Source organism: Sminthopsis crassicaudata, chromosome 4 (genome assembly GCF_048593235.1).
Source record: "Sminthopsis crassicaudata isolate SCR6 chromosome 4, ASM4859323v1, whole genome shotgun sequence".
Lineage (NCBI taxonomy): Eukaryota > Metazoa > Chordata > Mammalia > Dasyuromorphia > Dasyuridae > Sminthopsis > Sminthopsis crassicaudata.
In genome coordinates, this window is record NC_133620.1 from 278,152,626 (window position 1) to 278,180,533 (window position 27,908).

General features: G+C 40.9%; 1 protein-coding gene across 6 annotated transcripts; it reads left to right on the forward strand.

Moving 5' to 3' along the window:
• The first annotated feature begins 12,685 nt into the window (after positions 1 to 12,685).
• On the forward strand, positions 12,686 to 27,310 carry FRS3 (fibroblast growth factor receptor substrate 3). 6 transcript variants are annotated; one of them, XM_074310958.1, is made up of 7 exons: positions 12,778 to 12,928; positions 15,108 to 15,251; positions 16,597 to 16,685; positions 17,881 to 18,067; positions 22,566 to 22,727; positions 24,389 to 24,546; positions 25,858 to 27,310. In XM_074310958.1, exons 3-7 carry the CDS (start codon positions 16,620 to 16,622, stop codon positions 26,809 to 26,811), a joined length of 1,527 nt encoding a protein of 508 aa, XP_074167059.1. In that variant the 5' UTR covers positions 12,778 to 12,928; positions 15,108 to 15,251; positions 16,597 to 16,619; the 3' UTR covers positions 26,812 to 27,310. The 6 variants fall into 6 exon arrangements, with proteins under 6 accessions (XP_074167058.1, XP_074167059.1, XP_074167055.1 ...); XM_074310957.1 differs by lacking the exon at positions 12,778 to 12,928 and adding an exon at positions 12,686 to 12,702 and having other exon boundaries at positions 15,108 to 16,685; XM_074310954.1 differs by having other exon boundaries at positions 15,108 to 16,685.
• The last annotated feature ends 598 nt before the right edge of the window (positions 27,311 to 27,908 follow it).

Here is a 27,908-nt window from a genome sequence, read left to right on the forward strand (position 1 = left end):
AAATCTAATAGATGTGTGGTCTCTCTTGTCAAGATATTAGGAGACATTCTATTTTCTAGAGCCAAGGCCCAGCAAGCAAGCTGTGTCCTGAACCTGGCATAACAATAATCCTTTGTGTTCATCCTCTGGATGATTTCACTCTTAGGCAAAATCATAGTTTTTGCACTGTTTTGACCAACACCAGGTGTTCTCTGAGGTCAGTCAGGTATCCATGTTTTGATCATGAAACCCTGCTACAAAGTAAACTTGCTTCAGTATTACTGTTACCTCTCATTGTTAATCTCCCCACACTGCCTTACCTTCTCTCTTTTCTCCCTTTCCCTCCCTCCTTCCACAGTGGGGCTTTGGCACAGATGAGCTTGCTTGCAAGCCATTTCCCTCACTTTGAAATCAAACTTTGTTTTGATTCCTTATAATGCCAGAGAAAGCGAAGCAAGACAGAAATTGGTTTTTAATCATTTTAATGTGAAGAGGATACTGGGTGGGGACAAGCCATAATTCCAGGAAAGGATCATAATTTAGTCCTGACAGGATGGGGCCAAGATAAGGTCGGAGGGAAGGAGACTTCTGGGTGAGGGGCGATACTCTAAGGAGGGGGAATTTTCCCAGCAGGCATTTGAGATAAGTCACCTGGAGTTTTATGACTCACCAGTATTTCAGGGCCTCTTAATTTCTCTATTCCTAAAGAACAAAGGAGTGGGACTATAGTAATTTTATTCAGGACATAATAATTCAGGGAAACTGAGGCATAACATCCTGTCTCTCCTGTTTCTATCCTGCACTGTTCCCTTTCCACTACCAGCAGGTTAAAACCAGTTCCCTGGATTGACACCCTTATTAAAATGTGAACTCCTTGAGAGCAGGAACTGTTTACTTTTTTATTGCTAGGATTTAGCATTGGGTTTTCATATAGTGCTTAATAATACTTTTTTCATTCATTCATTTATTCATTCTCTAGTCTCCTTTCTTCTCTCCAGTGTCCCTCAGTTTTCTTTCCTTCTTGCAGTTTCCTTCCCTTTCTTGCAGTGACCCCTCACCCTCTCTTCTCTGGAGTCTTTTAGTCTATTTCTTCTCCTTTAGCTTCCTTCTCCCAACTCCCATTCAATTCAATTAACCAAACATTTATTAGGAATTTATCAAGATGTGTAGAACTTTTACTCCAATTGGAATAGCAATAATTATTAGAACAGATGGTGGACATAGAAATAAATAATTATTCTTCTCCCAAATCCCCAATCTGAATAAGAGATGGCCACAGTCCTCAGTAAGCTTACATCATAATACAGGAATACAATGTGTACCCCATAAATCAATATAAAATATATAAACAATAAACAAAGTAAGAGGGAGGGATAACATTTGTTCATTCCTGCTTTAGGACTCAGGGACAGAAAATAGAATGTTAAATATAAGAAGGGAAAGAAACAAATATTTATTAAGTATCCACTGTGCTCCAGGATCTGCATTAAGTGCTTTGTAATACAATCTTATTGATCTTCATGCTAATCTTAGGAAGTAGATGTTATTATTATTCCCATTTTACAATTGAGAAAATTAAGGCAATTAAAAGTGAAATGATGATATAAGTGTCTGAGGCTGTATTTGTACTGAAGTCTTCTTGACTATAGGCCTAGCATTCTTCTACTACACTTTCTACCTGCCTTTGAGATATGTCTTTGTATAAGGATATAAGATATTTATAGAAGATATATAGGCCAACTTGAGTAGAATATAGAGTGCCTGAGTGGGAATAAATTGCAACACAGCAACATGATAGTGTGATGATCAACTATGATAGATTTGGATCTTCTTGGCAATTCAGTGATCAAGACAATCCCAATAAACTTTGGGTAGACTCATATCCAGAAAAAAGATCTATGGAGATTGAATGTGGATAAATGCACACTATTTTCACCTTTCTGTTTTTTGCTTTTTTTTTTCCTCACAGATTTTCCCTTTTGTTTGATTTTTCTCTCCCAACTTAACTCACTTGGAGACATGTAAAAAAAAAAAAATAATAATAATGTATATGTATTTAACCCTAATTGCCTCATCAAAAAAAAAAAAAAAAAAAAAAAAAAGAGCCAAGTGCATACCAGTTGTAGATAAGATTCTTAAAAATTAAGGTCCCTCTATGGAATTTTTGTTTATGTGGACTTTATCTATCAACAGTTGCCTTATTATTAAAACTTCTTAGTATTCCTGCCTGATTTTCAAATTCCTCTGGGAAGAAAAATGGTACCTTCCACTCAGAGATGCACATTCCCACACCTGGTCATACCCTACACATCCAAATGATTCTGAACCTTTGTAGGTCATCATCTAAACCCCTTTCATCATTCCCCACCACCTTATTCATTATTTTCATTCCTCTTATTCTCCCATTCCAAAGTCCCAACTAGATAGCACTTCCACTGTACCTTCTGAAATGCCTATTTCATAGGTAGAGAATTTGCTTTTATTCTAAATATTTTCCTTTCCCATTCCTTCTATTTTATAGCTGGGTCTTCCCTGATGACACAACATCCAGTGCTGGCTACACAAATTGATTTACTGGTTGAGGCAGGGGAAATTAAGAATGGCTACTTCCAGGTTCTCCCCCTACCTCCATGACTCAGTAACTTCTCCTTGGAGAGTCATACAATTAATTTCTACCATTCAATCCAAATATTTGTAGCTATTGTCTACAGACCTCTTATTACTTGTCTTCCTCAAGTTCAGTATCTGTTTTATAAATTTTCTCTCCTCCCCAACCTTTGCCCTCATCCTAGGGAACTTCAACATACATATTGACTCTCCTTTAAACACTTTAATCATTCATTTCCTCAGCCTACTCATTTCTCATGACCTACTCCTCTATTCTACTTCAGTTATACACAAAGATGATCTGCCATCATCCATAAATGCACTAACTACATATTCAAGAGTTCTGAAATCCTTTAATCTGATCATAATCCATTTTTAACTTGTCCTCTTCCTTTCCTTAATAAATCCTACTTTTTGTTCATGTCATGACCTTCAAATCACTTGACCCTTTACTCTTCTTCCATGTCATCACTCCTGCTTTAACTGATATCTCTTTTTTTCCCGATTTTGATCCTGGTTGAACTAGTTAAACTTTATACAGTCCTAGTCTCTTGAGTCCCTTCCACTTTATTATACACACACACACACACACACACACACACACACACACACACACACACACATTTATTTATTTATTTTTGCTGAGGCATTTGGGGTTAAATAACTTGCCCACATCACACAGCTAGGAAGTGTTAAATGTCTGACTCAAATTTGAACTCCGGTCTTTCTGACTTCAGGGATTGTGCTCTATCTACTATGCCATCTAGCTGCTACCTTATCATTTATATTGCTGATTTTCCCTACCAAGTCTGTCCTTGGATTTCTCCCACCAGCAGCCTCCTTTACTCCTACACATGGACTGCTAAGTAAAAATAGAAAAAATCATGTAACTGTTCTGACTTCATCCACTGTAAAATTTTCTTATATAATTTTATCTGGCCTCTCTTTGCTTTTCTAAGCAATCCTTTTAAATATCTCTTATCAACTTGTTATCTTATTCTCTACAGTGACTCTTTCAAATCTTTTCATCCCTCCTCCCTTTTGTAACCTCCCTTTTTTCATTTATCCTTAATCTCTCCCTGTCTATTGACACCTTCCTTACCATTTACAAACATGTCCATATCTCCCACATCCTCAAAAAAACCCTCATTTGATCTTTCCATTCCTGCTATTATCCTACATTTTTCTGCCTTTTTGTGCCAAACTCCTTGAAAAGGCCTTCTTTAATAGATGCTTCTATTTTCTCTCCCCTTACTTGCTTAATCCCTTACAAATCCTCGTCATTCCACTATTCTGCTTCCTTCAAATAGTCTATTAATTACCAACTCCAAAAACTTTCCCCTTGATCCTCATTCTTCTTGATTTCTTGAAGTATTTGACATTATTGGTCATGTTCTTCTTGACACACACACACACATATTCTCTCTATCTCTTTTTCTAAACTTTCCACTAATTAACAATCTCATATCTTAAATTGCCTTCCAGACATCTGCTAGTGCAGTAAACATCTTTTATTATAATTATTATTTTTATTTTCAAAACATATTCATAGATAAATTTTCATCATATATATATACATATATATTAATACAATTATCTTGCTGCAAGAGAAAAATCAGATCAAAAAGAAAAAAATTAGAAAAAATAAAATGTAAGCAACAACAACAAAAAGAGTAAAAATGCTATGTTGTGATCTACACTCAGTTTTTATAGTCCTCTTCTGGGTGTAGATTTTTCTCTTCTTCACAAGATCATTGGGAATGGCCTGAGTCATCTCATTCTTGAAAAGAGCCACATCTATCAGAATTGATCTTTGTATAATCTTATTACTGTGTACAATGATCTCTGGTTTCTGTTCATTTCACTTAACATCAGTTCATGTAGGTTTCCAGGCCTCTCTGAAATCATCCTGCTGATCATTTCTTATAGAACAATAATATTCCATAACAGTCATATACCATAATGATGTGCATGTTGCTCTCTTTAAGAAACTAATCCTTTCAGATGGATTTATTCCTTTCTGATTCCCAGCCCCTCCTCGCTGAGACATTATCAATTCAAGAAGCTAGGACCTTTGATTCACAAATCCTGGTCAAAAGCATCCCTTTGAATTCTAATAGGAGATATCTGGGCTCTCACAACTCTCGTGGGATCTGAGCCAACTTGAGACTCCACCCACTTAGCTTTAGCTAAATCTCTTATTATAAAAGAGCCAAGCTAGAGCCCTCTCTTTGCAGAGGTTCCAAACATGGAGGCCTTACACCTGGCATGCCAAGAATCTCTACCCTCTTGGAACACTGTTTCCAATGCTCTCTTATCTCGAACTTCAATTTTATTAATTAGACTTTAACCTTACTTATAAACCTCTTTTATTAATCTAGGTTTTCGGGTCTGTAAATTCCTTTTCAGAGGATTCTTGCCCCACCACTAGACCTCATTTAACTGTATCCTTGCACCAAATCCAAAGGGGTTGTAGGGGAGTTCCATTTGACTCCCTGTACCTCTAACCTGCCACTAGACCTCAATTACACCCTAATTTCATTTAGGTACCCCAATTCTAGACTTCATCAAGAACTTATTTAGCCATTCTCCAACTGATGGGCATCCATTCAGTTTCCAGTTTCTTGCCAATACTAAAGGGCTACTACAAACATTTTTGCACACGTGGGTCCCTTTCTCTTCTTTAAGATCTCTTTAGAAGTGTAGTAAACATCTTAAACTCAACAATTTTCCAAATCCCTCAAGCATGAAACTTAGATATTATTCTTGATTTCTCACTAACTTACCTCTGTCTCCCTAATATTTATCTGGCATATATTGATTTTACTTTGCAACATCTCTTCAGTATTCCCTTTGTCTTCTCTGATACACTCATTTTCCTGATACACACCCTCATCACACATTTGTACTATTGCAAGAGCTTGCTAGTGAGTCTACCTGCCTCAATACCTGTAGTCTTACCAATAGATTCAGCTACCATTCAGCTGCCAAAGTGATTTAGTATTTACATGAATAAAATATTCTCTCTCTCAAATCTGGGCATTATCTCTGGCTATGTCCCTTGCCTGGAAAGATCTCCCTCCTTATCTCTCCCTGATAGGTTTGGTGGACTAGCCCAGAAGGGATTCAGCAAAAATGGGGTAGGCCATGGACAGATTTATTGAGGAAATTTAGCCTTGGGAGTTTGACCTGATAACTTGGCTTTCTGATTGGATACAGTAAAGTAGGATTACCCAAGACCTCTATAGGCAGTGAGACTGTAAAACTGAGCTGATCCCCATCAGTGTCCTTTCCTGCTTGCCTCAGGGAGTTATCAGTACTTCAGGCTTTTCTTCCAACCTCATCTAGTCACCAAGGATTTCATTACCTCTACTATGAATATTTCCTAGTGAAAATGGTACTTACTACTTCCTTGGGCAGCCAGGTGTCATAGTGATAGAATGCTAGTCCTGGAGTCAGGAAGACTCATCTTCTTGAGTTCAAATCTGTCCTCAGATACTTACTAACTGTATGATTTTGGGCAAATCTCTCAGCCCTACTTCCCTCTGTTTCCTTATCTGTAAAATAGCAAATCTTTGCCAAGAAAATTCCCAAATGGGGTTAGAAAGAGTTGGACATGTCTGAAATGACTGAACAATAACAATAACAACAACAACAATAAATGCTTACTGACTGACTACAATTACAAAAAAAAAAAAAAAAAAAAAAATTGATCCTTTGAAAAAGGGGGAGGAAAATTGGAACACAAGGTTTTGTGTTGTGCCACAGTTCTCTTTTAATGTCCTGACCCATTTTCCCTAATTGTCCTGTTACTCTGCCCCAAAACCCCAGGCTATAATCATTCCCTCTTAAAGTATGATATCTTCAGGCTACAATCATTTCTTCTTAATGTTTGATGGGATAAAGGTCTATCCATTTTAGACATCATTAGAATATCAGGAGCCTCTCTGTACCTGCCTCCATTATGTCATCCTAGGTGCCTCCCCCAATTAGGTCATCCTCATTAGATCATCCCCATCCAGATACCTCCCCCATTATGTCATTGCTCTTGTTACCCTATAAAAGAATCTTGTATCCAATATTACTTGCTGGATTCCTAGAGATGATAGTCTCATTCAGCCCTGGGACCAAACCATGGATCCATTTGGTCCCAGTAAATCTCTCTTTTTCACATAAAATATTAAATTGTTCCCTAATCTCTATCCTGCCTCAGTTTCTCTGGCATTACATTTGCAAGGGTCAAATGGTGAAAAATTATCTTTGCATATGTTTTGAAAATAAGCTTCAACAAGGAAAAAAAAAAGAGAATCAGTTGATAATAGAGGACATGCAAAACCAAAACAAAACAAACAACCAAAAATACAACAAACAATTCCCACCAAGAATTTTCCTTTCTGTTTGGTGAAGATTCATCATTGACAGTGAGGTACTGAATAGCTAGATGGGAGTTGGCAGAAAAAACCTGAACCACTGATGGAATTATAATACCTCCTGAGGAAAGCTGGGAAGAGCATTGATAAGATCATCTCAGCCTTAAGTGTACCCTTTGATCTTAAGGGGGCCTTTTGTTCAAGTGGACTTTTGATTATAGTTCCACTTCAAATGGAAGTCTCTGGAAAGTCTACATTTACTGTAACCAGTCTGAAAGCCAAGCTATGATGTCAGTCCCCTGAGGTTATATCTCCCCTATAAAAGATTTGCTCAGACTGTAGTTCCTCCCTAACTTCTCTGTGAATTCAGCCCAATGGTGTCATCTTTATTATAACTAAACTCCTTCTTAGGATTAGTCTGCTTGTGATGCCAAAGAACCTGAGGCAAGGTAGAGATTAGAGAGTTTTTAATATTTTATTTATTGGAGAGCTTAATTAATTGACTGGATCAGACTCGCATCTCAAATGTGAAGGATTTTATAGGACTTCAGTGAGAAGAGAAACAAAGGCAGAGAGGCAGAATTTTCAGGGACGAACCATAAATTCGGTTCTGACAGGTTGGGGGTGAGAATTATAAATTCTTACAAATTGGGAGTGAAGGAGGTATACAGCTAGAGAGTTCTATCTAGAGTTTTATCATTTGGAATATCAACTGACCAGATTTCCATATCCCTAATTATCTCAGTCCTAATGAACAGAAAAGGGGGAGGGAGGAACATAGCATACTAACTCAGTGAAATTAAGATATTATAATTCAGGGAAACTAATGCAGGGAAGCTGAGGTAGAACAATTCAAGGAGACTGTGGTATATCCTCCCTTAATGGCATATTCCTCCTGGTTACTGCTAGGGAACTTGTCTTCCCCTTTGTTGATTTTTAAATCTATCTTTGTTAAAAATTCTTATGGATTTGGTACAATCCAAAATTTTATTTTGGATTTGGAGGATGTCTAAGCCTACAAATTCTTTTGAGACAACTTATTGAAGGGGGAGGGAAACTGGTCCCTTTATTGAAGCTGTGTTCCCTTTAAAATTATCACTCTGAAACTGTCTTCCCTTTTGATCTGTGATCCCTTTTGGAGTCCTTGGCCCTCCTGGGGATAGTATATCTCCCCAGATATCTTTCAGGGATGCCAGAGCCTTTGATTCAATTAGAAATCCTGGTCAAAAAGCACCCTTTTGGAGTGTTGTTAATTCCAATAGGAGATCTGGGATACTGATAAGCGTCTAGTCTGGGAAACTTGACTTCCTGAAGCCTCAAGACTCCTTTTAAAGGGTAATTTCTGGACTCCTTGCAGAGGGTCAAACAGGATCATCCTAGGCCAAAGGACCTTTCCTTAACATAGCTGCTTGTGAGGACCCTCTGCCTGCTGAGAAGGCATTCTCTTCTCAGTGCCAGACTCCATTTCCCTAATAAGACTTTGCCATTATAGAAGTCAGTCTTTTAGCAAACTGGTTTTTATCCAATAATAAACTTTCATTTGTGCCATTAATATTTTGGGATAACTAAATTTTTTTACTTTGAACCTTTGGGCCGACCAGAAAGGGATTTTAACAACTCTCTTATTGACACTATCCTCATCAGCACTGGGAATCAAGGGGATAAAAACCTCATCATTATAACACCAACCTGTAACCTTTGGGGTATCACCCTGTACCCCATTATTTTCTTGGGTGACATCATCATTTTGGTAGTCTGGTATAGGGAGAGTCTCACTATACCTGTTACCTCAACATTTTGGTGGCCCTCTAATGGGAACTCCCATTAGAGTTACAACTATGGGCTAGATCAGCTAATCTCAGGAATTGATAAAAACAAACAAATAAGCAAACAAACAAAAACCCAAACCCATTCTATCACAATCAGGTCAATTTCCCAGGCTGTTTTAAGCACTGAATGATGAGAAGATGGAGCTCATCTGGCTCTTCATTGTTAGTACTTCAAGCTTTGAGATAACCTTGATGGGAACTCAGTTTTCTAGACTGTCTTTAATACAGTCTCAACATTTCAATATATCTTTGTCACTCCCTATAACTTGCCTTTATTCCCCTCTTTTCCCCTGAGGCCTCAAAAATTCTGTCCCCCAAAATCAAATTGCTAACTCAGTATGACTTTGCCTTGCCTAATTGTATTTGTTTGAACCTGTTTGCTATTCACATAATAAAACAGCAAATCTCTGTTACCTGTGACAGTTGTCTGACTTGATTTCTTATTGTTGATTGAACTATTATGTTCTCCCAAATCAATTTCATGTTACTTTTATACCACTTTACCTGTATGGGGGTAGTCTTGCTTTACTTCCTCCATTTCAAGATAAGCTCCTCTTTTTTTTTCTTTTTTTCCTTTCTCCTAGCTGGGACACATGGAAGCCTTATGGAAGGCTTGTTGGATTATCAGTGAGCTCCTATGCTCGGTGAACTCTATACTCAAACTTTTTGACTGGGAACCCCTGAGGTTGGGAATACTTGCAGTTCCCTTTGGGAACTCTTGCCATTTTCACCTCTCTAGGATGGGTCCCCCCCACCCCCCTCGGGGAGATGAATTGCTATAGGAATAGAAACTTTTTTTTTTTTTTTTTATGGCTTGTGTCAAAGTTAGGGAAGTCCATTTCTATCCCTAAAAAAAGCAGAGGCTTTCTCTGCTAATACCTATTTAGTTACTTAGGACTTCATCAACTAAAGTAGTAAAATACTTCATTTGTCTCTTAACTAATCATTTAACCACTTCCTAGATGACTGATCATAAGAGAGGGACCTAGGGATGGGTTAGAAATTAGTTAGACCTTTGATAAGAATGAATAGAAAAATTTCTGTGCCAGACATTTTTTTGAATTGATAGGAAAATATTAATAAGCATTTCTCATTTAGATTAGTCCAAAGGCTTCACACTAGGATACTCAGAAAATTGCTTTTTTAATAATTCTAAAAGGGTGTGGGTGGGGATGAGGACTTAGTTTATTTTCACATTAATAAATATTTCAATTTTTCCTGTTTTCATCAATGACAGTAGAACTTCTTGAGTCTCTCAGGGTTCTTATTCTCTTTCCTATCCTTAACTCTTCTCTCAAATCAAATTGTTTCCTTAAAAGTTACAAATGACTTCTTATTTGACACATTTTGCTTTCTTTTTTTATCTTTATCTCTTGACCTCTCAGAGACATTTGATTAGCAGTGTTATACCACATATTCAATCTATTGTAAACCTCTGTAATTTCCACCTTCACAGAACCTTTTGTATATACCCCCTCCTCTCACACAATTGTCATCTCAATTTGGGCACTGATCATCTAGAGCAGGGGTTCTCAAACTACAGCCCTCGGGTCACATGTGGCCCGCTGAGGATGTTTATGAGGCCCATCTGGTTATGGCAAATGGGCTGAGGGGCGGAGACAGAGTGTGAGGTTTTGTTTTTACTATAATCAGGCCCTCCAACAGTCTGAGGGACAGTGAACTGGCCCACTATTTAAAAAGTTTGAGGACCACTGAATTGATTTCACAGCCATAAATTTCTTCTCATTCCAATCTATCCTCTCTTTAGTTGCTGTTTTCCTAAAATGGAGGTCTGTCCCAACTCAATTAATTCTAGTGCCTCTTTATTGATGTTCATCCTTGTTTTTGAAGAGGACTAAGGACATCATGAGGTGATGTTTTGACTTGGATTTAAGTGAGACAGAATTGCACATTTAGTTTCACTCTTTCTTCCAGTGTCATCAAAGTCCTGTGGCAAAACAAAAGTCAGGACAACTAATGATGACCCATGATGTAGTGGATGACCTTAGTGTCTCCCTGTGTGCACAAGTTCTAAGCACCCTACTGTTTGCCACAGCTTCCCTAATTATCCTGCCTCAGTTTCCCTAAATTGTTCTGCCTCAATCCTTCTGGTTACCATTCTCCTTTTCTGCTCATTAGGACTGAGATAATTAGATAATTGGCATTCCAAAAGCTAAGACTCCAGATGTCCTATCTCAGATACCTAATTAATATCCTCTACTTCTATTTCTTCAGACTTCCAGGCTCTAATTTGATTATCTCCTTTACTCCCAGTTTGTAAGAATTTATGGTCCTACCCTCCAACCTGTCAAAACCACATTGATGGTCCCTTCTTGGAGATTTCCCCATCATCAGAGTTTGAACTCTATCCCACCCTGACTTTATTTACCTGAGCTTAGAGCCAAGTGTATATCTATTTTATGGCAACCTCACATTGGCTACTGGATTCTTTGAGACAAAAGTCTGATTCAGCCCTGAGACCAAAAAATGGATCCTTTTGGTCCCAGAAAATCTCTCCCTCTCAGAAATCCAAATAAAATATTAAAAACTCTCTAATCTCTATTTTGCCTCAATTTCTCTGGCATTACACTACAATGCTTCAGCTGCCTTCATGGCCATTGGAAAAAATCACTCTTATCCTCCCATTCTGCCTTGGGAAGTCTTGGCAAAATTGGAGTAGATGACCCCCTTATTCTACCCTCAATCTGAGTATTGTCTATGCAGAAGATTTTACTGGGATGTGATCCCTGTGCATGGTTCAGCTTTTTGGAAACACAGGTGAGAGTTGTGTGACAGGTAAACACCGAAGGTGGAGGAGGAGCAGCATGAAAAAGACTCAGCCAGCCCTCACACCAAAGTGCTAGTGCTCCCTGAACACTTCATCCCTATCATTATAAATTATTACAAGCATTACCTCCAGCACAAGATAGAAAATCCTCTGATATTTAAAGCCCTCCACAACCTGCTCTTTGACACCTTTCTAGTGTACTTAAATTTTATCCCTCTCCAGAATATAGCAATCCTGGCATACTGTGTGCTCTTTTCCCACTATACTCTCTCCCTATATCTTGTCATTAGTTGCCTCCATGTCTAGGAGGTCCCTTCTCCCCCCTCCCCCCCTCCCTTGGCCTCCTGGCTTCCTTTAAGGTTCAGATTAACAACGGTGATGGACGAGGCTCTTTTAAACTGTGATTCAGGCCAGTTCCAACAGACTTATGATGGAGAGAGCCATCCACACCCAGAGAGAGAACTGTATGGATCACAGCGAAGTATTTTCTCCTTTTTTGCTGTTGGTTACTTGCTTGTTTTTTTTTTTTTTTTTTCTCTCACTTTTTTCCTTTTTGGTCTGATTCTTCTTGTGAAACATGATAAACATGGAAATATGTTTAGAAGAATTACACGTTTAACCCATATTGCAGGGAGAGGGAGAAGAATTTGGAACACAAGGCTTTGCAAAGGTGGATGTTGGAGATTATCTTTGCATGGATTTTGAAAGATAAAAGGCTATTATTAAAAAAAAAAAATAGAGTGCTTTCTCAGCTATTCCATCCCCCACTTCCTCCCCCCCCATCCCAACCCCCACCGTTCCACCCAGTGCCTCCCCCGTGCGTGATCCCAGTAACTTCACTTGTGACTGCCTCACTTTCCTCCTTTGTAAAATAGAGATAACAACAGTACCTCCATCCCGGGTTTGGGATATAGAAAGTACTATTTGTAAAGCGTTTTGCCAACCTCAGGCTCCATAGAAAGGCTATTATGTCTTTTGTTGATGAAAACTGGTTGGTTCGGCCTCGAGCGCCCCCTGGCGACCCCCTGAGTTCCCGGCTCTTTGCAACAGCAGACACGTCCTCTAGAGGGAGACCTTCCAGGCTGCGCTCTGCTCTCCGCGCCCCGGGCCGGTTGCTCGCGTCTCGTTGGTACGGTCGGGGCGACCTCTGACCCCGGCGGCTGCGGCTGCGACGGTGGCGGTGGTGGTTTGCAGCGGCAGCGGCGGTAGCAGCTGCGGAGAGAGGGGCGGGGTGGGGCGGGGCGGGGAGGCGAGGCCTCGCTGTAGGGCCGGAGCTGGAACCGGACCCGACCCAACCCAGCCCGACCCAGGAGCCGGGAGCGGGGCCCCTGGCTCCGCCTGGACTGCGGGGCGATGTGAGTTCGGGGCGCGTTGGGCCCGGCCGCCCCCTCCTCCTGCTTCTTGTCCTCCTCCTCTCCGCCCTCTGGGAGCTGCCCTTGGCCTTGAGTTGTGGAGGAGCCGGGCCTGGACTCCGAGAGCGCGGGGGAAGGAGCGGCCCCGCCCCTGTCCTTGCGGGCATCCCTGAGGGCCCGGACGCGGGGAAGACCCCTTCCTCTTCTCAGGCTCCGCTCTCGCCGCCGGGCCCGGCCTGAGCGGGGTGGGCGCTGCGGCAGCCGAGGGTGTCCGGCGGGCCGGCCTCCTGCATTCCTCAGGTCTCGGAGCTGAATGTGCCCCTGCCAGGGAGGTCTGGAGGCTGCAGGAGCCTCGGCGCCCAGAGAGAGGACAGGGCCCCGCACCGCAGGCTGATGAGCTGTTCGGTTGGAGGGGGCCTGAGCACCTAGAATGTTAGAACAGAGATGAATGGCATGTTAGGACAGACAGAACAGCAGAACGGAAAGGAGCCTGAGCACCTAGAATGTTAGACAGGGAATGGCAGAGCCAGGAGGGCCCGAGAACTTGGAGTGTTAGAACAGATAGATGGATGGCAGAAGTGAGACCCGGGAACCTAGTGTTAGGCCATCAGACCAGACTATCAGGACTGCAATGACTAGTAAGCCAAACTCGATAGAAAGGGAGCCTTGAGCCATTCATAAGGATTTCTGCGGTCTGCGTATGGACTTAGTTTTAAAATGTTATATTTGTATTTTGTTGTATTTTTATTTATTTTGATAAATGTTTCCTAATTACATTTTAATTGGTTCTGGTCATCGGCATAATTGACAAAATCAGGCAAAGAATGTAGGAGTGCAGAATATAAGACTCAGTGGGACGTAGAATATTAGAATACAGAGTTTGGAATGTGAGAGATGAAAAGATAGGGTTGAAACAGAGCCAAGAACGGGGAGTTCCAGAAACAGAACATGAAGTGAGAGGGGCTAGGGGGAACTTCAACACGAAAACACAGAATGTTAGACCTAGAAGGGACTTCAATTCGTCCAATGAAGGAAGAAACAGGCCTGGAGTTACTTGCCCAAGATCCGTGTGGCTAGTCAGGGCAAGGGCTCAAACTCCGTGCTCCTGTTTCCCTAGGCCTGTTCTCTTTCTATTATCATGTTATTATCTAAAGGGATCTTGAAACATCTTGCTTGGCAAGTTTTATTAGGTAACAAGTCTGATCTCTCTGCAGGGCAGAGGAGTTCATGGAGGTGTCAGGTGGGTTGCCCAGAACTTTTGAGAAACAGTTGGGCATAGCAAGGTCTGTCTCAGGACAGAAATAGTCTAAAAGCATATTTGTTACTATTAGGAACTGGATTGATTTAGAAAACAAAATATTTCTTGTGATTTGTGCTGTTGAATGTAATGGAAATTGAATGTAATGGAGCATTTACAAGTGGAGAATCTGAAGTCAAATTCCAGCTCTGTTACTACCACTCTGTTATCTGAAGGGAGTTATTTGCTCATTTGCAACAATATTACAAGTTTCAATTTTCCCATTTGTTACAAATTACATTTAGCTTGAGCTAGATGATACAATGTATCTCAAAACTCTATTAAGAGACTGATAAAACCAAAGGGTTCAGTTTCAGGGCTATCAGAGGACTCCTTGGAGTCAGGAAGACTTAAGTTTAGATGGTGTTAAAAACTAGCTATGTGACCTTGCACAAGTAACTTGGCCTGTTTCTTCAGTGATAAAATAAGGATAATAACGGGACTTACTTTTCAATATTGTTGTGAAGACCAAGTGAGATAATGGTTTTAAAAAGCACAGTTCCTGGCACATAAAGGTGTATATAATTATTTCCTTTCTCCTTTACAGATATCTAAGGCTTCCGTGCTCTGAGATTTAGATATATTATTGGTCTTGGGGCCAGAGAACTCAGGCATTATAAGACTTTAAATAAGGGAACACCTTTAGAGGGCTCCAGAAAATGGAATTTGAAGGAAAACTTGTCTCTCCATAAAAAGCAAATAATAATAATTACTGCCTTATTTGTCTTGTAAGTTCTTTGAAAAACTGAACATCTTACATAGATAGAGGATGATTTTCATAGCAATAAGATTCAAGGCAAAGTGGTTTCCTTGACAATCATAACCTCTAGGCCACGGATGAAAGGTCTCTGGCTAAATTTGCTGTCCCATTGTCTTCTTTGCCAGGTGAACTTTGGGCCTATCCCAGATGGAGCCTGGGTGACTTCTTTCAAGATAGCTACCATGATGCCCCACTGAAGATTGTGGGGATAAAGTGGGAGTTCTCTCCTGTCCCCTGCCCATGGTCAGCTCCCCAATGGCCTGGGTGAGGTAAGATCTATGCTGGAGGATATGGGGGATGAGGGAGAAAACACCTCACTAAGGACTTGATGTTCAAAGTTTTTTCAGTTGAAATAGAACTTTGGAGTGGAACAGGAGAATGTTAATCATGCAGATAGCAGTGAACTATCATTTTTAAGTTCAAATCCCTCACTTGTCTGTTCTCTTGGTTCACTCTGTTCTAGCTTAGTTTCAGGTTTGGGTTTACATCATAGTTCAGTTCATTAAAGATTTATTGGAGAGACAGAGAGACAGAGAGAGAGAGAGAGAGAGAGAGAGAGTGTGTGTGCATGCGTGCGTGTGTGTGTGTGTGTGTGTGTGTGTGTGTGTGTGTGTGTTTAGGGCACTATGCTAGGCTTTAGAAATCTAAATACCTTTCAGACTCAAAAGAGTTTGTGTGGATTTTCCTGTCTAATGGAAGGGGAAGGGGAACATATGCAAATGTTTGGAATACAAGAGAATAGGTTTTTAGGACAGAGAAGGGGTCCAGGCAAATTTGAGGGCTGATCTGACTTTTAGCCGAACTTTTCAGGAAAGACTTCGTGGAAGAAGTGATGCTGACATTTGTAATCATCCACCTTGCCTCCCCTTCATCCCTTTCCCTTGGTCACAAACTATTATATTTGTTACGTTTAACCTGGATCCTCCCATCCTGGAAATTGAGGAAAAAATAAGAAGCTGGGTCTACTATGAGAGAGTTTCTACTAGTCCATTATGGGATATTATAGTGCAGGATGGGCCAGAGAAACAGCAGAATGCTAGCTCCTACGTTTCATAGGGAAGAAAGAGTTCAAAGTAAAACAGGTAAGTATGAACAAATAAAAACTAGATAAAAAGAAGATAAATAAGAAGTCTAGCTTCTTCTAGACTGCCTCCACTTAGTGGGGTTCTCTTCATTGGCTAGAGAACCAATCCGGATGCAAGGAGTCCTGAGTTCAAGTCTCACCTCTGACACATCCTGGCTGTAACTCTTGGCAAATCTCTTAACCTCTCAGAATCCTTTGTGGAAATTTCAGCAAAGATAATGATGTATATTGGTAGATGCTGTTTCCTCACTGGGAATTCCTCATACTGATAAAAATTATTAGCCTGTTTTATAAAGCAAACATAATATCTATAAGGTCAAGAATTATTTCTTATTTTGCTTTCATAACATCTAGCACAGTTCTTGACAGAATAGATGCTTGTGAATTAGACTGGGGAGGCAGAGGTGTAGGGGACAGAAAACCCAGCTTCCACTATAAAGCTTTGTACAAGGCTCCATACCCAGGAGCAGAGTATATTCTGGGACTCTGCCTTATGATCTTACTGCTTCTGTCCTGCATTTTCATCTCAGAGCTGACCAGCTGTTTTGACATCATGGGAAGCTGCCTTGGCTGCCTCTACAGAGACAGTATACCAAATAACCATCCTACTAAATTCAAGGTACTTACCTTCCTCATCACCCTTCCTCCCTTTATCTCCACTTCTTCCCATTCCAGGGAAACCTCTTGGGCCAGCATCTAAGGTGCTCCAGAATCAAGAGATGATTCAGAAGGAATCAGTTCAGGCCCATAAGAGCAAGTGACAGTTGATTTTTTTGTGAACCAAAGAACTTTCTTCTACCTGTAGGAGGAGCCCCTTTTCATCCCTAATGTCCCCTGAAGCTAGGATTTATTTTACTAACCCATCTGAAGGGGGAGCCCTTGTCTCAAAGGAGTGCAGCTCTTGAGCAGAGAAGGAAGGAGAGAGTCAGTACTTTTTTGCCTTTGTTTTCACCTTCTTCTTGAGCCTTCCCCCCCCCCCCCAAAAAAAAAAAAAAAAGCCTCTGAATTGCCACCTTCCACTCTGGTAATGCCCAGAATGGGTATGTGAGGAAGACTGAGATTCAAGATCTTAGAATCACAAAATGTTATCATTGGAAGAGACTTTAGAAATAATTGCATTCAGACTCTTACTATTACAGAGGAAGAAGCAGAGGCCTAAAAAGTTGGTTGAGTTCCACAGATAATTGATAAAAGAGTTAAGATTTGAACCCAGTTCTGTAGTTTCAAATCTACTGTTCTTTCTTTTTGTGGAATTGTACCATGATTACATATTAAAACCATAGATGGTCAGAGCTGGATAAGATCTAAAAAAATAATTAATTTAGTCCAAGACTCTTAATTTTAAGTGAAAATTGAGGTTGAAGAAAAGATGTGATTGTCCCAGAGCCACATAGTGAGTCAGTCTTAGCTGGAACTTGAACTCAGTTCTCTTGACAAGCAGTGGTCTAGTAGGATGAGTATAAGATCTGGAGTCAGAAAACAAGTTTTATTCTTGGCTTCCTTTTTGTTAGCTGTGTGATTGTGAGTAAGTCACTTCATATCTTTGAATCTTCAACCTCACTTTCTTTATCTGTGAAATGAAAGTTGGACTTGATGGCCTCTGGGATCCCTCCAGCCCCAAATTTCTGTTCCTGTGATGTTTAAGGCCCTATCCCATTCTGACACTTTATGGTATTGTGGTATTCTACGCTCCCTTTCAGTTCTAAATCCCAAGATTGGTCCTTAGAATTTCTCCACTACTCTGATTGTTTCCTTTTTTGCTCCAATGTCTCTTTCCATGCTTTCCCAACTTGATCTTTCCCCCTGATATCTAGGTAATAAACGTGGATGATGAGGGAATGGAGCTGGGCTCTGGGGTGATGGAGCTGACCCAGAGGGAGCTGGTGCTGCACCTCCACAGGCGTGATGCTGTGCGGTGGCCCTACCTCTGCCTGCGGCGATACGGCTTCGACTCCAACCTCTTCTCCTTTGAGAGTGGCCGGCGCTGCCAGACAGGACAGGGTGAGCACCAGCCTCTCTTCTCATGGCTGCATGGGCACATTTCTGTTCTCGGCCTGCTTCTCCTGGACCTGGGACCTAGGGATTCTAGCTGAGGTAGGCTACAGTCTACAAGGGTGTGGGGATGCAGGGCTGTCCTTGGGCCACTTCCACGTGGCTTAGTGAAAATTCCTAGCTTATGTTAGCATTTTAAAGGCAGAAAAAATTATTAGAATCTAGCAGTGTGGTATAGGAGGAAAAGCACCAGCTTTGAAGACAGAGTCTTGGTTCAAATCTTAGCTCTGAGTTAAAGGGAATTGTGGGCTCAAGGAGGGAGTCAGTGCTGCTGGTAAGTGGTTGTGAATGACCAGCCAGAGCCATGGCTACTCTTGGCAGAAAGAAGCAGTAGTGAGGAACTGGAGTTGTGAGAGAGACAGAGAAATAGAGACAGACAGGCAGACAATCACGAACCTTTTTGGTGGGCTGGTGCAGTCTAGAAAACAACTCTTCTTAGAATGTTTTTAAATGCTTAAAATATAGTGCATAGGATTATAAAGGAAACCATATTGAAATATGGTTATCAAAATATTTTTAAAATTTTGTTTTATTATTTCCCAGTTATATGTTAAAAAAAAACCAAAAACTTTCATCATTTTTTCAAATTTTGAAGTTCCAAATTCTTTCCCTCCCTTCCATCCTTCCACTTTCTTTGAGAAGACAAGCATTTTGATTTTGATTATATGTGTAAAGTCATTACCATATTAGCCATCTGCAAAAGAAAACACAAACAAAATAAGATAATAAAAAATAGTTTTTTCAAAACTTCTGCATTCAGAATTCATCAATTCTCTCTCTGAAAGTGGGTCTTCTCATGGATCCTGTAAAACGATCTTGGATCATTATCTTGATGAGAGTAAATGAGTTTCTCTGTTGATCATTGTAAAAATTTTATTTTTCTTGTATATAATGTCCTCCTAGTTCTGCTCATTTCGCTTGGCATCAGTTCATGTAAGTGTTCTCAGAATTTTCTATCATTTTTTTTAAAAGGAGTGCCTGGCTTGATTTCTAAAATATATAGAAAATTGATTCAAATTTCTAAGAATACAAGCCATTCTTCAATTGAAAAATGGGCAAATGATATGAACAGACAATCTTAAGATGAAGAAATTAAAACCATTTCTAGCCATAAGAAAAAATGCTCTAAATTACTGTTGATCAGAGAAATGCAAATTAAGACAACTCTGAGGTACTACTACACACCTCTCAAATTAGCCAAGATGACGCAAAAAGATGATAAACGTTGGAGGGAATGTGTGAAAACTGGGACACTAATACATCGTTGGTGGAATTGGGAATGGATCCAACCATTCTGGAGAGCAATTTGGAACCATGCTCAAAGATCTACCAAACATATTCTTTGATCTAGCAGTGTCTCTACTGGGCCTGTATCCCAAAGAGATCATAAAAAAGAGGGAAGGACCCACATGTGCAAAAATGTTTGTAGCAGTCCTTTTTGTAGTGGCAAGGAATTGGAGAAAGTTGGAGAATAGCTGAACAAGTTATGGTATATGAATATTATAGAATATTATTGTTCTATAAGAAATGATCAGCAGTATGATTTTAGAGAGACTTGGAGAGACTTAGATGAACTGATGCTAAGTGAAGTGAGTAGAACCAAGAGGACATTGTACACAGCATCAAGATTATATGATGATCACCTCTGATGGTTGTGGCTCTTTTCAACAATGAGGTGATTCAGGCCAGTTCCAATGGTCTTGTGAAGGAGGGAGCCATCTGCACTCAGAGGAATGTGAGGACTAAGTGTGGATCACAGCATGTTATTTTCATTGTTTTTGTTGTTGTTTGCTTGCTTTTTGCTTTCTTTCTCATTTTCTTTTTGATCTGATTTTTCTTGTGCACATGTTTAACATACAAAAGACCAAAACCCCCCAAAACGAACAAACAAACAAAAAGAGTGCCTGGGCTTCTGCTTAATGAAATCAAAGCAGGCTCTTTTCTCTTCTCTTGGCAGATCAGCTTTTGGCTTTCACATGCCCATCTCCCCTTTGCAAGGTGCTGATCTAGCTAGGGCACTAAGTCTAGTGTTTGGAAATATGTTCATTATGAAGCAAACTGGTGGAATGGAAAGAGAACCAACTCTGGATTCCAAAGACCTAAATTCGAATTCTGTCTCTCTACTACTTACTTCTGTGGGTGACCCTGGACCATTCTTTTTATTTTTCTAGATCTCCGTTCCCCCACTTTACAGTGAGGAGGGAGGGAAGAATTAGGTAAATTCCAAGGTCTCTTCCAGCTTCAAGTCTGTGGTTCTAATGCTGCTTCTATGGCCACTTTATAATTTGATGATCATTTAATGTAAAGTGTGGGAAGATCTCTCAAGTTGAAAGGATTTCTATCACAACTCTGATATCTACTGACTATGACACTAGACAAACCACTGAATCTGTCTGTGCCCCAGGTACCTCTCTGAGACTCTTAACTTGCACAACCATTGCTGATATCCATTGGAAAAGGGAACTTCCTCACTGAACTTCCTTCACTGATGAAATTACAGGTCTGATCTCTGCTTTCCACACTACCTGTTCTTGGATCTCTCTTTACCATGGTTACTATCATTGTCTCCTTTATAGACACAGCAAAAAGAAACTAAATTTATTTCCTTTGTATTATTTCACAGCCATTTTTGCAGTGTATTGATGCTATGGGGTTCATGGAGAATGATGAACTATCTTGTTTGCATTCTTGGGCTTTTTCAATGGTTTTGCTTGGCTCCCTCCCTGAGATGCTTTGACCTAGTCCCAGGCTGTGATTATATAGGCATTCCATAGTCCCCTTGAGAAAAATAGCCATATTCCAAGCTGCCATATATATGTGGAATATAGCTATATCCCACACCTCAGGGGAAGTGAGGATGCTGCGTCTGTGGGTGAGAGAGCTCTAAGCTCCTTTACCATGTGTTTTAGAAATTGGAATAAGACAAGGGGGGAAAATCACTTTAGGCTAGAGAACTTTTCCCAGAGGAGAGAATGGGCTGATTTTGGGGATCCTATCTTTTGTTCTGTGTTTCTTCATTTGTAAAATAAGTATCTCTAAGTGACTCCCCTTCCTCCCCACCCCCAAAGGAAAGTCTGTATAGAAAGAGGAAGTAGGACCTGTTTGGAGTCCTCATAGCCATTTTATGGGAAAGAAGTCAAAGTGACCTCAGCCGAAAGGCTCTGGGGCAGCCAGCAAGAGAAAACAGTGGCAGGGAAGGCAAAACCAGGAGTGGAACAAGTTGGGAGGACATTTTCCCACCCTGGATAAAGTGGTCACTTAGGGATGTACCAACTGCTGAGTTTAGCCCATCCAAGGTCACAGGGTATTTTCCATTCTACTCCCCCTTCCAATTTGTCCTCTAGTCATGGAGGAACTCCCTAGGGCTGGGTAGATAATTGGCATAATTAAGAGGGAGTATTGTAGGGGGCTCACTAGTGCTTTTTGAGTGATTAGGTCCATTGGGTAAGGACAGTCAGGGTCACTGAAAATGTTCAGGTAACACCTAGTACACTTTACTTGTTTGATTTTATTTCTTTCCTTCCCACTCTTTGCCCCAGCGAAAATGGTACAACATTCAGAACAAATAAATATCCACTATCGTGTTTTTGTGCATTCTTATTCCTTAGGAGGGCTGGGATAGTGATTGTTGCTATCATTTGAAGGTGAGATTTTTTTTGGGGCAGCTGATTGTATCAAAGAGTCCTGGTCACTACATCTTCAGAACTGTGTGATGCTTTCTAGATGTGGTCTCTTTAGAACACTGGTAGCTGAGGCTATAACTTGGGATTGGTGGGGTTATTTGGAGGTAGAGAAGTATTCAGATGCCATCTTTCTATGATGTGAGAAATTTGTATTCCTGATATCTATATCAGGAGTTCTTTGCCTTTTTTTTTTTTTTTTTTTTTTTTTTTTTTTGTCATGAAACCTTCAGGCATTCCTGTGAAATCTGTGAACTTTTTCTCAGAATAATGTTTTTGAATGAATAAAATAAAATACAGAGGATTACAAAGGAAAGTAATGTGGTAATGTTACTGAAGAGAAAGGTGTATTTTCTTTCTCTTCTAATCCAAGTACATATATCTTGGGAAATCTTAGATTAAGAACCCCTGATTTACATGGAAAATATACTGAACTCTGTACTTAGCATGTGTTGTGGTAGCTCCTAAGTTTGAACCCCATCTCATTGATTCTTCTGAGTTTCAGGTACCTCTAAGATTTTAAGTTAGACCTGAGTTGCTACTTGCGTCAGTGGAGAGAGTTCCTATCCCAGCAGAATCGCAGAGGGTTGACATTGACATTAACATATGAGGATACAATAAGAAAACTTCCTTTACAAGAACACTTTGAGGCAGAGCCTATGTTGCTTCTTTTGTGCAAATTAAGAAACTGAGGTGCAGGGAAATGAAATGGCACGTCCAGAGTCAGGCAACCCCAATTAACATGCTATCTTTCTCTCCTTGAACAGGCATCTTTGCGTTCAAGTGCTCTCGGGCTGAGGAGCTCTTCAATCTCCTACAGGACCTGATGCAGTGCAATAGCATTAGTGTGATGGAAGAGCCAGTCATTGTCACTCGGAGCGGCCACTCAGCCGAGGTTGGCCTGCCTCAGACCCCCCATGCTGCTAATGGTGAGTCCCTTCTCAACCCCCTTATACTTCCTTGCCTGGGATCAGGCAGGAAAGATGAACCTAAGCTTGAATGGGGCACAAGGCCTGCCTCACCAGAGTGCTGGGAATTACTGTGTCCTAACTGATGATTGGGAACTCAGGAAAGAGATGGTAGGTTTTTATGGTAATGACACCCTGAACTTCAATTCCTCCTTTCTCTTTGTCTGAAACTGGGTCCCAAATAGCTACATTTTTCTTAAGTGCCAGATCTCTGAGGTATGGGTTTCTGCAGAGACAGGATACTTGATTTTTGTTCATTCAGCAAGCACCTGCTTGAGGCTTAAGCACTTGGAGCTAAGAGTCCTGGGTTCAAATTTTACCTCTTAACATTTCTGGTATAACCTTGGCAAGTCAATTTACCTTTGTGAATCTTGGTTTTTGCATCTGTAAAGTGTGAATAATAAATCTTCTGTTTGCATTTTGGAAGATATGTAAAATCAAAAGGTTACCAAAACCTAAAGTATACCATATTGATATGGACTATTATTTTGACTTATTGTTGTACATTATTGTGGACTGGGGATGCCAAATGAAATGCAAAATGTGCCTCTCCTCAATTGATCAATCAGTTAACATTTATTAAGTACCTACTATGTGCCAGATACTATTAAGTGCTTATAAAAAGCTTACTAAGAGACAGGATATAAACACATCAGGTCCAGTAAGAAGTGCCTTGGAAACATCTATGTGGCTGTTTAGTTTGTCCATTAATAAGCATTTTTTAAGTGAGATGGCCTGACACAGACTGGATAGAAGGCTAGCCTTGGAGTTAGCAATACCTGAGTCCCACCTTGATGGGGGGAGAAGGGGAGGGAGAGAAACCTTTGGGCTGTGGGACTCTTAGCAAATCATTCAATCTCTCAGTGCAATTCTTCTCTAACTAGAAGTTGCAGAACCATAATAGATTAATATTGGTAGAGGGAATTTTCTTCCTGAAATTTCTGTGTTAATAGAAAATAGATCCCATCCCAACTCAGAGTGCCCAGATTATGCAAAACTAATGAGTGTTGTTTTGAGAGTGAAGAAGAGAGAATCACTTTGACCTGGGTAGGTTGGGGAAGCTTTTGTATTGGAGGTAGGATTGGAGTGAGTTTTTAAAAATAGAGGAGAAGGGAAGCTAGATGCCTCAGTGGGTAGAGCACTAACTCTAGAATCAGAAGAACCTGAGTTCAAAACTGGCCCCCAGATACCTAACTCCTAGTTTTGGGACCCTGAACAAGTCAATTAACCCCAATTGTCTTACAAAAAAATCCCAAAAAGTAGGGGGTAGTTTGTTGGTAGAAATATCTTGTAAGTAGAAGAAGAAGAATGAGCAAAGGTATGGAAGTGGGAAAGTTCAGCGTATATTCTGGGATTTGATTAGACCATAGATTTTGGGAAGAAAATGAGATAGTTTTCTGGGCTTCAAATATCAAGTAGACAAGTTTGAACATTACTTGGTACGTAATAGGGAGATAACTGAAAATTTTTAAGTCACTGATGAGAACTCTGCATGAAGAAGATTAAAGTCTGGCAAGATTCCTTCTGGATAGGTACTCTAGATACTTAGTATCTGAAGAGATACTAAATGCAGCATGGTTGTCTTTAGTTATGATCTTGTCATGACTTGTTCCTTCTTTCAGCTCTGGGCTACACTGTGTCCGGCTTCTCTAATGGCTTCCCCAACTTCCCTGGAGATGGCCCGCCATATTCCACTCCTCGTCCTGCTTCTATGAGCAGCTTGCGACATTCTTCCCTTGGAGAGGAGTCCACCCATGCCCTTATTGCCCCTGAAGAGCAAGTGAGTAATGATTGTCTACTAACCTCTGACTTTGGGATTATTGGCAGGAACAGGGTTAAAAGAAACACCAAGGAAGCTTGGCTGTTCCCTCCATTGGGAGCCTTGTGAGAGGAATAGAGAGGAAAGAGGTGGTTAGAAAGTCTCTTCTTTTTTTAAGTTTGTTAATTTTATTTTTAAATTTAAAAAAATATATATATTTTCCCCAGTTACATGTAAAAGCAACATTTTTTTTCTTTTGGTTATACACGTACATATTTTTACATATTTCCTTATGAATCATGCTGGGAGAGAAAAATTGAAACAAAAGGGAAAAACCATGAGGAAAAAAACCAAGAAAAAGCAAAAGTGAATCTAACATATTGATTTACATTCAATTTCCATAGTTCTTTTTGTTTTTCAGGTTCTTTTTGTTTCACTCAGCATTAGTTTATGTAAAACTTTCCAGACCTTCCTAAAATTAGCCTGTTCATCATTTTTTATAGAACAGTAATATTCCATTACTTTCATATACCATGTCATATGCAGCCATATCCCAGTTGATGGGAACCTCCTCATTTTCCAGTTCTTTGCCACCACAAAAAGAGCTGTTACAAACATTTTTGCACATGTGGATCCTTTTCCTTGCTTGGGATACAAACTTAGTAGTGGCAGTGCTGGGTCAAAGGGAGTGCACAGTTTTATAACCTTTTGGGCATAGTTGCATATTGTTCTTCAGAATGGTTGGATCATTTCACAAGTCCACCAACAAAGCATTAGTGTCCCAGCTTTCCCACATCCCCTCCAGTGTTTATCATTATCTTTTCCTGTTATCTTAGCCATTTTGAGGAGGTAGGACCTCAAAGTTGTTTTAATTTGCATTTCTCTAATCAATAATGATTTAGAGCATTTTTTTTGTATGACTATAGATGGCTTTAATTTCTTTTTAATTTCTTCATCTGAAAATTGTCTGTTCATATCCTTTAAGGAGAGAGGGTTTCATGTTGGAATTAGAGGCATCATGATTTAGTAGACAGAAAGCCTGCCTAGAAGCCATCATGACTTGGGTTCAAGTTCCACCTCCAATACAGATTATGTCTTAACCTGTCAAGTCACTTAAACTCTCTGTGTTTTAGGAAACTCTCTAAGAATAAATATTGCAGAGAGGGCAGGTAGCCATCCTGTGTTTGTGGAGGGAGCTCCCTCACTTGTGAGTTCCCTTTTCTTATGAAATTATAGCTCTAGTCCTTGTCTCTATCTCTTTGGGGAAGTTCATTTTCCCCTTTGACCCTCTCAGCTCTTCCCTGATTTCATGCATCTGCTTTTATTTCACAGTCCCATACCTACGTCAATACACCTGGAAATGAGGAAGACAGAAGGGGCCGGCGCTGCCTACAGCCTTTGCCTGAGGGTCGGGTAGGGTTCCCTTCCAGGGCTCGAAGCTGTGTCCTAGACAGCCGAGACCCCAAGGTGTTCCTGCAGCCAGGTCAGGTGAAGTTTGTCCTGGACCCAAGTTCCACACTCCGTCATGTGGTGAAGTGTCAAGGTTATTGTGGCAGCCCTGGGCCAGAATGTGGGGGTCCTCTCTGCCCTGGCCAGCAGGGTGGACCAGCCCACAACAACAACAACGAATGCCCAGCTGAGTGTCTGGCTCAACCCAAGTGTACATATGAGAACCTCACTGGTGGGGGGCTGCCCCGTGGTGGGAACTGGAGACTGAGCCAAGAGGAGCTAAGCTGGAATGGCTTTTCACAGCGGCGGGCAGCTCTTCTACACTATGAGAACCTGCCTTCACTGCCACCTGTGTGGGAGAGCCAGGCTCACCAGCCAGGAGATGAGGATGATGGTGACTCCAGAGATGGGCTGACCCCTTCCTCCAATGGCTACCCTGATGGTGGTGATGAGGATGAGACCCCACTCCAGAATTACATAAATGCTCGGGCTGCCCCTCGAAGTCACATCAACTTCCCTGTGCCGCTGTCCCGCCGGCGAGGGTCTCCTCGAGTATTCAACTTTGACTTCCGTCGACCAGGTCCAGAACCGCCCCGACAGCTGAACTACATTCAAGTGGAACTGAAGGGCTGGGCTGGGGACCACCCCAAGGAGCACCAGAGTCCCCCAGCTCCTCGTCCTCCAGTGCCCTCTGCCTATCCCACCCGCCGGTCAGATTCCTACGCTGTGATTGATCTTAAAAAGACCGCAGCAATGTCCAGCCTACAAAGGGCACTACCCCGAGATGATGGCACTTCTCGGAAAACCCGCCACAATAGTACTGATCTGCCACTGTAGGGAGAGGCCCACTCATCATGGCCCCGAGTGTGCCTTCCTATAACCCTCCTCTTCCTCTTCCATCTCCATCAAAGGAGATTTTAGCCATTGGTACCAATGTTCCTGGATCCATTTTCCTTAACTCCCCTCTAGAGGGTTTGCTGCTGCTTTGCTGGAGGGCACTGGGGCAGGGAGCATCATACCCTGATGCATGCTGGGGTTCACCAAGATACATATTACTGGGCTTGGGGTCTCCTGGAATCAGCCTTCTGGGAAGAGGGTAGTTGGGAGAGGAGGGAGAAAAGCTGTGAACTGTGAAAAGAGATCATTTGTGATCACATTTGAAGCTACTCAATTAGGTGTTCTGTCTGTCTTTTTTTTCTGTTGCAGTTTGGAAGCATTTTGTACTTTGATTTATTTATCAGTTTATTTTTCTATTTATTGTTTTAAATGTTATTTAACATATTTATTAATTATTATTATTATTATTATTTTTAAATCCTGGCTCTGTGGATGATGTTACCCTTGTGTTGGAGTTCCTTTCTGGGGAGGGGATGGAATTTGGGAAAGTCTTCTTGGGTTAGGCCTGGAGGGCTCTTAAAGGAAGGTTGTTCGAGGAAGCCTTAGCTCTGGGTTATGTCTTAAGGGCTATGACTATTTCTTATTCTTCTATTAAGGGATCCTGGCCCAGAAGTTGCCTCAACACTGTCTCATTAAAATCTGGCTAACAGAACAACAGCTGGGACCCTGGGTAAAGAAAGGGAATCTCTTTTCGTGAATGACTTTGTATGTAGTTCATTAGAACAAGCATTTAATAAGTGCCTACTGTGTGCCAGGCATTGTGCTCGGTGCTGAGGATACGATACAAAATAAAAACAAATCCCTTTAGGGGGTTGTTGGGGAAGGAAGGGACAACATATATAAAAATAATTCAGTATAAAACGTACATAAATTTAATACCAAGTGATTTGGGGAGAGCATTAACAATTTGGGTTGGGAGCTAAGGCTTGAAGAGGGATGGGGATAAGGCCAAAGTAAGGTGAGGATAGCACTGGGGGCATGGGAGATGTTCTCTGTTTCCCCTCTGACAACCCCAGCTCTTTCCCTGACTTCCTATT

Excerpts from the sequence above, each read along its gene's own strand:
- FRS3 (XM_074310957.1), top strand. The coding sequence starts at position 16,302 with ATGCTGTTTCCTCACTGGGAATTCCTCATACTGATAAAAATTATTAGC. Across the intron at positions 18,068-22,565 it reads GCGCTGCCAGACAGGACAGG|GCATCTTTGCGTTCAAGTGC; the intron begins GTGAGCACCAGC and ends CTCCTTGAACAG. Across the intron at positions 22,728-24,388 it reads GACCCCCCATGCTGCTAATG|CTCTGGGCTACACTGTGTCC; the intron begins GTGAGTCCCTTC and ends TCCTTCTTTCAG.